Source organism: Oryzias melastigma, linkage group LG20 (genome assembly GCF_002922805.2).
Source record: "Oryzias melastigma strain HK-1 linkage group LG20, ASM292280v2, whole genome shotgun sequence".
Classification (NCBI taxonomy): Eukaryota; Metazoa; Chordata; class Actinopteri; order Beloniformes; family Adrianichthyidae; genus Oryzias; species Oryzias melastigma.
This window is the reverse complement of record NC_050531.1, coordinates 3,887,296-3,897,913: the sequence shown is the minus strand read 5'-3', so window position 1 is coordinate 3,897,913 and position 10,618 is coordinate 3,887,296. Positions and strand designations below refer to the sequence as shown.

General features: G+C 35.3%; 1 protein-coding gene across 2 annotated transcripts; it reads right to left on the bottom strand.

Moving 5' to 3' along the window:
• On the bottom strand, nucleotides 1–9,397 carry LOC112151251 (inositol monophosphatase 1). 2 transcript variants are annotated; one of them, XM_024280051.2, is made up of 9 exons: nucleotides 8,805–9,390; nucleotides 8,618–8,704; nucleotides 7,510–7,643; nucleotides 5,065–5,169; nucleotides 4,788–4,833; nucleotides 4,609–4,717; nucleotides 4,411–4,519; nucleotides 2,680–2,831; nucleotides 1–385 (listed from the first exon to the last, which is right to left on the bottom strand). In XM_024280051.2, the coding sequence occupies exons 2-9, from the start codon at nucleotides 8,678–8,680 to the stop codon at nucleotides 264–266; spliced, it is 840 nt and encodes a 279-aa protein (XP_024135819.1). In that variant the 5' UTR covers nucleotides 8,681–8,704; nucleotides 8,805–9,390; the 3' UTR covers nucleotides 1–263. The 2 variants fall into 2 exon arrangements, with proteins under 2 accessions (XP_024135819.1, XP_024135820.1); XM_024280052.2 differs by lacking the exon at nucleotides 1–385 and adding an exon at nucleotides 1,868–2,519 and having other exon boundaries at nucleotides 8,805–9,397.
• Between the last annotated feature and the right edge of the window lie 1,221 nt (nucleotides 9,398–10,618).

Genomic DNA, 10,618 nt, shown 5'->3' with positions numbered 1-10,618 from the left:
CAAAATGCATAAATAAGCATTTTATTAGGAGGATTTTTAACTGTGTTCATACAAACAAGCACAAGAAACTTGATGCACACTTTAAATTATTTTGGCAAACAAATACTAATACATACATTCTGAAACAGAAGTGATTCATCATAAATTTCTGCTTAAATTAGGGTAAAAAATCTATTGCTGGCGACGAGCTAAAATACAGATCAAGTTTGTGGATCCGGTTTGGCTTTCTGCGATTGCTTTAATTTTTAAGGCAAAGACTTAATTTATTGGCCATTTTCATCGTCTCTCCCGACGTCAAACTGCGTTATTTCTTTGGCGATGCGCTCGGCGATGGCTTTGCTGCTGGCCACGATGAGCCTGCGAGACATCAGGTCAAACGCTCCTCCTGGGTACAGAAGATAAGTCAGATTCTTCTGCGTTTGTCATGCGGTCAGTAACCGAGAGGTGTCCAGCTCCAGGCCTGCAGGGCCATTGTTTCCAGGTTTCTCCGAGCCTCTTCTTAGAGAAGACACCTTTTTCAGGTAACCGGCAGCAGGTAGAGCAGGGATAACGAGTTGAAAGAATGGACCCTGAGGCCTGGGGTTGGAAACCCCTAAAGGACTAAAGCGACCCTTTCTAAGCAGGTTGGACGAGCACATTTCTAGCAACTGAAACTTAAATCTTTTGAAATCTGATTACAATTTAGGCAAAACAGAAACTCAAAACAAAGAAAGTCTGGATTAAAATAATGAGTTTATCTAAACAATCTGTTTTATGTAAACTCACGAGTCATCACTTCCTGAAAAAGGAATACCTAAATGTTATTACACAATGTACTACGTGAAGCTATGAGTCAGCGCGCCCCACGCCTGGGGCACTCCCACTTCCACAGTGGGAGGCGGCTTCATTCACATGGAATGTGGCGAGGACTTTTCCCCACCCTGATCTCCTCAGGTTTGAAGTAAAGGAGCATCTTTAGGAGAATCTGATCAGTAGTTTACCATCAACCCTCCCAGGTAGAAACGGTTTAAATGAAGCGTTTCTGCAAGCTGAGGCTGAACTGCATACAGAATAAGGTCTGGAGAGATGTCCAGATATTTTGAAAAGGTTGCTCAGGAGAAAGGTCACTGAACTTCTGTAGATTTTTATATCTCATTCCATCTGTTTTGGGATTTTTACACCGAGTTGCTGACATTCTTTTTTATCGTTCTTTCTTATAGATCGGTTGTGTGAAGTCTCACTACTGCTTTATTCCTTTTTGAAGGCCCATCATCATTTAGATTTCATTTTTTTCTAAGCTTAAAGTGACAATTCAAAATGCAGCATTCACCTGGTGAAATCTATAAGTGCTGAATTGATTGTTAAAAATCCAAAAAACACATGAGGTCGCGGGACGAACAGAGTAAATATTTATCAAACACACAAAAACTATTTTTTTTTAACTTTAAAAATGCAACTTTTTATCATAACCATGAATAAAAACAGACTGGAATATTATTCCAGAATAAATCAACCTTAAATAACCTTAAATATTTTACTTTCCATAAAAATAGATTTTGTCAAATTATACAAAACAAACTTAACGTTAAAAGAAAAAAAACACTCACATTTCTTTACTTTTATGTCATTTTAAATAAAAAAATTACACTTATAAATACCCCAAAAGATTTTAATCTCTATAAATGTAAATAAAATTTAACAAACAAATGTCACTCAAGGGTAATTGGGCTCCATGTGTACAATTTAATACTTTAAAACTAGCATTATCACAGTTAATGCTATGTATCTAGTTCATAATTATGTTAAAGAGTTACGGTTTTAAAGATTTAAAAATGTGTTTTTAATGTGTTCACTAAATGTTTATCCTGTTTTACCCACAACATAAGGTGTGTTTTGGATTTTGGCCGCTTGTGCGATTGAGTTTGATACTCCTGACTTACAGGATTCATCAAATGATGCACGTTTTTTCTCATACTGAAGTAATTGTAAGGAAGGCAGCAGTGGATGCAGTTTATTTTGCATAGACATGAACATATTACTGGAAAATTTGTTTTTTTACTTTGAGCAACTTCAGGAAAAATAAATCTATCAGGGAAAAGTGATGAGACTTCAGAGGAATTGAAATGCTGTTGCATCATTTTTTTGTGGTCTTCTTTTGAATAAAAATACAATATCTAAATTTCCAGTGAAAACATGCTTTTAATAAAAACCACTAACAATTTATGCTTAACAGTTATAACTCATTAGCTGGACTCGTCTCCACCATTAAACATCTTTCACCCCTCATTGAAACCAGCTGCCGCTCCTTCATTAGGACCACACTTTTGTACTAGCTGGTGGACAAAAGCCGAGTGCGAATTTCACACTTCATTAGAAACAACATTTGAAAAATCTTCTGTTATCATGCAAACAAAAGGCTCATCCACAGTTACTGTCAGGGCCGAGTCTTTTAATAGCTCTCCAAATGACCTGCACACGCCTGACGAGACACATTTCAGCTGTTAGCACTGTGAAAGTCGGTTCTTCAGCCGCCCTGTGGGCTGAATTCAAAACTAAAGTTGACTCTCCTCAGGAATTTAGGGGCAAAACAAAATCAAGAGATAAATAATTCATTAAAAATAGCAGGAAGTGACAAATTCTCAGAGGTTTTTTCCTTCATATCGGTGACGATGTTTGAAAAAGTTTCGATTTTCGACTCACCTGAAATGTCTACGATCACCCCGCCCGCCTCCCTAACCACGGCCGCCCCTCCTGCCATATCCCAGCAGTGGATGCCCATGTGATAGTAGGCGTCGGCCGAGCCGCACGCCACCAGGCACATGTTCACCGCCGCGCTGCCCGGGGAGCGAATTCTGGGGGCGGAAAGATGATATTTGCATCCAAATACGAGGAAAAGTTTGGGAGAATCTAATTAAACAAAACCTCTTCTATATATATTATTATCAATGAAGTGCTTGACTATTTCTAAGATTTTATTCTGGAAAACAGTTTTTTAAACTTTCTTCAGTGGAAGTTCTGATTTCAGATTGTCATGAATGCAGCATCAACAGAATTTGGGGTTTTAAAGTCCTCCTCTGACTTTTTTGGAGCCTCTTGGCAGAAATGCAGGATTTTGCAGCAGCTTGAGGTGAAACTTTCAAGACATTTATCCGTGCAGCGCTTCAGGGGAAGGTGGAATGAAGTGCTTTGCCCAAGGGCTTTGGAACACTTCACATTTTTCTGTCCAAACTTTCTAAAAAGGATAGCAATAAAACAAAAAGTTCCTATAAAGAACAAAACGCTACCCACCAATAGCAGTACTGCAGAGTGTAATCCACTCAGATTTATATTAATGTGAATTTTCCATACAACTTGAAGGTATTTTAAAACAAAAAAAAGGTTTTATTTTCGATAATCAAACAGAAAGAAAGCTGCCAAGGGACTGTCAACAAACTGCAAGCTTTGAGAAAAAGTGATAAAAAAACGAATTAATTGTTACATTGAGCTACATATGAGCTAGTCATGAATACTTGTCACCATTCTTATGATATAAAAATATTTGGAGGAAAGTAATTTTAGATTTTACAGGTGTATTCAGACTGAAAATTGGTTCCGTAAACAAAATTTTCACTTTAAGCAAACGAAACGTGTCCAGTCTGAATACAACCTAAGAATTTTAATGAATTTATGAATAAAAAATAATAAAAAATGTTCAATAGTTCTAAAGATTCAGGTCAACAAACACATTTTTTCTAGCTGGTAGTTAAATATTTTATTTTTTCTAGTCTATTTTTTGCTTGATTTGCTTGAAGTGTTAAATGATATAAGAAGGGAAATTAAATGAAAAATAGGATAAAAAAATCTATTTATTACATTTATTCATTTATTAATGTACTAGAAAAGTATTGAGACTCTGCATCTGCAAATATTTAATTTAAATGACTCCAAACTGCCTCAAGGCCAAAAGAAATCTTCCTAAAATAATAACCCACTTTTCTCTCCATTTTTCCCGTCTGAGGCCGGCCGGCGGAGTGAAGTGACTCACTCCCAACCAGCGTCTGCGAGGAACCCACTCCACAGAGCTGATGTGGAGTTTTTCTAAGGCAAAAGCGTGTCGCAGACATTTAATTAAGACCTAAGCAGAGGTGTCAGCTTGTGAAAAGAAAAGGGCAAAATGCATCTCCTTTCAGAGCTAAAGATCAAGTCCTTCAGCCTCCATTTAAATGAGATTGCTGCTATTTCTATCGGCGCTCGGCTTGAATTAAAGTCCACTGAAGTTGACAGATTTATTAAAAACGCAGCAGGAAGTTGTGCAAGTAAGCACAGACCCACAACCTGCAACATTTTAGGACATTTGGCTTGGAAGCGACAAATATTTTTGAGACTCTTCCTGAAATTGCTGCGATTTTAACTGTTTTTGCCGCTCAGACAAGGATTTTTATTCCCATTTACCCGTGAACGGGGATGGTCAGGATGGTCCTGATGTTGGCCAACATCCGATTGAAGTGTTCTGGATTTTCCTTGAAGCCCATTTCTGTCAGAACCAGAGATTTGCTGATATCTTAAAAAGAGAAAAAGAACAAATCAAGTTGATTAGACAGAATGATGGCTCCCTCTGGTGGGCAGACTCAGAACTGCATCTGCACCCACCTTCTTGTCCAGACACTTTGATGGGCTCTCCGTTGCAGAAGGCCCCCTTCCCTTTGCGCGCTGTGTACATTTTGTCCTCGACGCAGCTGTACACAACCCCAAACTCTATCTGAGACCGAGACAGAAGCACACCTCTATTAATAAATCCACAACTGGGGTAATGTCTTCTAGAATCTTACCTCTTTCTTCACCGTGAAGCCGACGGACACGGACACAAACGGGAACCTGCCCAACACAAAACTCCTCGTTAATGAGTCACGTTCAGGAAAAAAATCAGCTTCTATTATCAGTCTGGTTTCATCTGGGTCGTCTCATTATCCCTGACAGGGAGGACAATCCAAGAGGGAAGCTAATTAAAAGATAAAAATAGTAAAGAGTAGGAGATAAAAGGGATCCATCGCAGGATCATGCTGCTAACAGATCCTGGCGGTCTTTAATCTCGGGCGGCGGTCGTACCGGTGGACGAAGTTGGTGGTGCCGTCGATGGGGTCGATGATCCAGGTGGGATTATCGGTCAGAACGCTGGGAGCGCCCGCCGCTACAGACTCCTCACCGATGAAGCTGAGAGGAGAAAAACATCAGCTGGGTGGAAGATTTCAGCAGTTTAATTCAGAAAGAAATTAAAATATTTTTACTTTCTTTGAGCGTTTTGACACTAAAGATGCAGAAGTTCTGTCCACACATTACTTAACTTTCTGGAAAAATTTGTTGGGAAAACATTTAAAAAATATCTTGTAAACCAAAAAATCAAAAAGGTTTCATTCAAGATCATTTATCCAACAAATAAGGATATACAAAGGCTAAAAAATTATATTCCTGAAAACTTTATATTCTGTTTTCAATTTGAAGAAACACTGATCCATGAGTTTTGGACTTGGGACAGGTGAACAAATCTGATAAAACTGAAATGTATCCACACTTTTACTTTAAACGTCTTATTTTGTTTCAAGTTTAGCCAATATTTTAGCAACATGCTAACGTTTTTGGCTAATTTAGTTTACTGTAGCTAGTGAGTAAGCAACGTGCTAGCTTACTTTGTGGCTAATTTGACATCTACTAGGTTTTTTAATGCTAATTAGGAGTTTAGCTAATATTTTAGCAACATGCTAACGTTTTTGGCTAATTTAGTTTACTGTAGCCAGTAAGTAAGCAACGTGCTAGCTTCCTTTTTGGCTAATTTGGCATCTACTAGTTTTTTAAATGCTAATTACAAGTTTAGCTAATATTTTAGCAACATGCTAACATTTTTGGCTTATTTGCCATCTACTGGAGGATTTATAGGCTAATTTAGTGCTTAGCTTCTATTTTAAAAACATGCTAACGTTTTTGGCTAATTTAGTTTACTGTAGCTAGTAATTAAGCAATGTGCTAGCTTCCCTTTTGGCTAATTTGGCATCTACTAGTTTTTTTATCCTAATTATGAGTTGAGTTAATATTTTAGGAACATGCTAACATTTTAGTTAATTTAGTTTGCTGAGGTATTTTAGGCTATATCTGAGTTTAGCTAGTATTTAAAGGGGACCTACCATGACAATTCTACTTTTTGAGGTTTTAGGTGCATTTTACTGTTCATTCCTCACTATAACGAACCCTAAAGCTGCATTTTGATCCGTTCATGCATTTAAGATTAATCCTCTAAAAACCTGCACTGTCTGCAGCAGCCCCTCCCGTACCCACGAAAACGTGTGGTTGTAAACGTGCCTACCTAAGATCGATGCCAACAGCTCCCTCCAGGAAGGGTATTCTCTGACAGCTCCGCCCCAGACTAACACAATCTTCAATTTATCGATCAAGTAATAATCAGCAATGAAACTTTCATTTTGGATGCAGAATGCTGAATATCTTCCAGTTGTGTCCTCCAGCTCAAATAAGAGTTTGTTACTTTTTCCGCGGCGCACCTTTAAAGTCGGTTAAAGTCAATTATGTCACTATTTTCAGCAGAAAGCTTCAGCATTTTCAGCAACTACTTTCAGCAAAAAGCATTCAACTTTTCTAGTTATATATAATTTTATTTTTGCGTGCATCTCCCCCCTGATGTTATTCTGAACAATTGATGTACAGTTTAATGTTCTTTGTTATTTACTGTCATCTGTGCTTTGAAGAAGGAAAAAAAAACAATGTGAATGCTGCTTTTTTACAGTTTGTTTAAACAATATATCTAATAAATGCATTTTTTTTTTCATCTACATAAAATACCAAAAAAACTTATTTTCCTGTAATTTTAGTTCATTTTATTTCCATAAATGTAGGTAAAAAAAAGAAGAACTAAAAGCACTCTATGGGGCAAAGTTTGTCCAGGAAAAGGTTTTTTTTTTTTTTTTAAGTTCTGGGATTTTTGCTCTTTTTAACCTTAGAGACCCCATGAGGTCAATTTTTTCCCTTTTTTTCTAATATTTTTATTTTAAATTTTCCGTTTGGCTGTTGTTAATTGATGTTACCTAAAATGAACACACAAATTAACCTTAATTAACCTTAAAAATAACCTGCTCCACTTTCCTTGTCTTGTGACAATGACAACAAAAGGCTTTTCTATCTATCTATCTGGAAAAAGTGAACTAGAGAGTGACAATTTACTAAAGCTAAAACTAAGCTTATCACACTTACCTCACACATAATTATTTCTACAAACTTTTTCAAAATATATATTTCAGTTTTTGAAAATTGTTCTTGTGTGAAATAAAGTGTTTACATTGTTTTTATTTTAAGAATAATCTATTCCTTAAAAAAATGATATTGAATAAAAGTCAAACATGTTTCCTGAGCTATGCTACAGATAAAATTGAGCATTTAAATCTCCATATTTAGTTATATTTTGAAGCTATGTTACAAAAACAGATCATTTCTGTTAAAGTGGACATCAGCGACTCCTTCAAAGAGCTTTTACTTCCAGGAAAACTGTACCTGTGCGTCGGGTACTTTTCCTTAATGGAGGAGATAATGAGGCGTTCCACCCTCTGGTCCGTCTCGGTCACCAGGTCAACCGGGGAGCTCTTCTGCATGATGGTTATGTCCTTCTGGAGCGCCTCGCAGATCATCTGCCAGAAGCAAACGAGAGGATTTTCCCCGGATGACTGACCACATCTGCTGCTCTAACGGCTTTAAACGACGGTCTGCGGCGACCACAGATGACAAGATGTCCAGACTCTAAACCTTTATGAGTTTGTATAGGTTACACTCCACCAGCAGATGGACGCGTCCTCACGTGTACAGTTTAGCATCCATAAAAGGAGGAAATAGCTGTGCAGCAAAAATGATCATTTTTGAGGAAATGTCCCATAAAAAGGCAGAAAAAACTGTAATATATTTTAATCACTTTGTTTCATTTTTTTCCTGCATAGAAAAATATTCACACTTAAATATGAAAAAATAAATAAGAAAAAGATGCATCTCTAATTTTTTTAAGCACTTGAAAAAACATAATTATTTTAAGTAAACATAACTATTTCTGTTTGAGTTGTATAGAATAAAATAACATATCTTTATTGTCCACATGCAAAATTGAGTGCAAAAAAACAACATATACATAACATAAACATGTAGGTGTTGTGCAGTGTGTTGAATAAATGTATTAAGTAAATAGATGTATTTAAAATAAAAAAATAACAGAATAAAATAGATTTTTTTAATATGGAGGTAATATAAATAAATAAATACAAGAATAATAAATGTATGTATTATAATGCAATATTTATAATTAGTATTTTTAGATTTCTCTTCAGTAGTTCATAATTTTGATAAAAGCTGACGAATGTTTGCTTTATGGAATAATAAAATGTAGGAAAGGTAAAGTTTTTACATATTTTCTTTTGTTTTTCTCGTTAAATTAATGATTTTTGTCTAAACTTTACAGAAGTTGCCAACATTTTAAACCTATTTTTTTTTAAAGCAAAATGACAATTCCTTTTTTTTCTTTTACAGAGAATTACAAACAACCATAATATAATAAAGGAAAGTTTCCTAATTAACATAAAGGATCAGACTTTAAAATGAAGACGTTTGATTTCTTCACCTTTCCAGCCCGTTTGGTGACCTCCACACAGAAGTCCGTGCATTCCTGCCAAGGATCACTCATGTTCACTCGGTAGAAGAGCTAAAACTGCAGAACAAACATGAAAAAAAAATCAGAATTCATTTCATTTAAACACCTCAGGCTGCAACAGCACGTTTAAAAACCAAGCTAGCATAAATTAGCTTACCCTGTTAGCTTGTACACAAAATAAAACGAAATGAATAAGTGAAAAATAACAATTGTGCTCAAAAAATAATATTTAAAATGGTCCACAGGGGTTTATTTAACACCGGTGAGCTATAAAACACAAACTAGGAAGCGATATCCCGTCATTTCATTGAGCTAAAGCGAATCCCTCCCACCTCTGATCTGACTCTGAAGCATAGCAGCGGTGGGTGGGGCTTATTTTTAAGGCTTGCTGCTATTGGTCAGTCAGAGGAAGCGGAAAATGAAATCTGTTTCGCTATTGATTCGTTTTCTGTTCTCGGTTTAAAAAAAAAAAATCGGTTTATTTTTTTTTTAAAGGAGCATATTTTAATTTTATTTAATCCCAAAAACGAAATTATAAATATAGAACCGCAAGTAAAAAAAAAAAAAAAAAAAATGGTGTTTGGTCATGAAACCGCTGCATGCAATACCTCCTATCTGCCAGCAGAGGGCGATGTTTATTATAATTAATACACAATCTGTTCTGATTCAGTTAGTTTTGGTTAAAAATAATACTAAATCAACACTTACGGCTAAGTTTTTCTGTGGTTTAAAATTCTTATAAATTGCATATAATCCCAACAGCTACCACTTACATTTTTCATGCTTTAAAAAGTTTTTATTTATTTAATTTATTTATGATGCTGGAGGGATGCTTAGGATTTCAGATGACGTCCAGAATGAATGTATTTTAAGATTTAAAACGTTCCTATTTTTTTAACTATCCTTTTCAAATTAAATTGACACTTTGTAGTTCATGAGTCTGCAACTTTTAACAATTAAAACATCCATTTGTATCAGTTTCTCACCTCCAAAAGCTGCAAAGTCACCATTTGCAAAAATACACTGAATGTTTTTGCTGTCATTTGATATATAAAATGTAGCTTTAAATATAATAGATTATAATAAATAAGAATAAAGTTATATTTCTTTAAATATGAAAAGTAGGATTTACTGTACTTTTCACAGAAAATCATACAAGTTCATTTCAAAATAAAATACTCTCTGAAGATCCTCCCGTTGCAGCAGATTTACTTGAAATAAAAATACAACAAAGTAAAACATGATATTTTTCTCAACCTCACTACAGTTTTTTTGAAGAATCACACTTTTATTTTAAATCAATCCAAATAAAAGCAATTATCCACTTAAAGAACTGAACGACTGAACAACAATTAGACACTATTGAGTAGCAGAAGTGAGGAACACGTGCTTTAACCTTAATATTAGTAATTAAACCACTCTGACCGCAAAGTAAAGTAAGTATTTTTTTCAGATATTTGACATGTTAAAATTCTAAAAATAAATGACAAAAAAAATGAAAAACGACAAACCCAATATTTATTCATGTATTTTTTCTTTAAAGCTAAAGAGCTACAATGAAGAGATAAAAAGTTGCATGTAGCTCTTGTAGACTCCTGATCTAGTTAAAGCATAAAACGTTTTTAAAAAGTCAATTTTAGTTATATTACATGAGTTCATGAATGAATACAGGAGTATATATTTGTTTAAATTGTATTTTACTAGGCTGAGCATCAAAGTGCGTTCACAGTAATGAGGAAGACTTGTGAAATCTTTAAGAGGTCGCATCTTAAAAAACAAGAAACAAGTTTGAAAAAAAAAATGCACACAAAGTCAGTGAACCTAAGAAGACGCCACAAAACATAGATTTGTTATTTCCCAGAACACATTTTTGTCCCCTTGTCTGTCCATTCCTCGGAGAACAAATCTCACGTTGAATTTTCTGGCAGACATACTGGAGTCCTAATTGGAGTCATGTGGATCTCACAACAT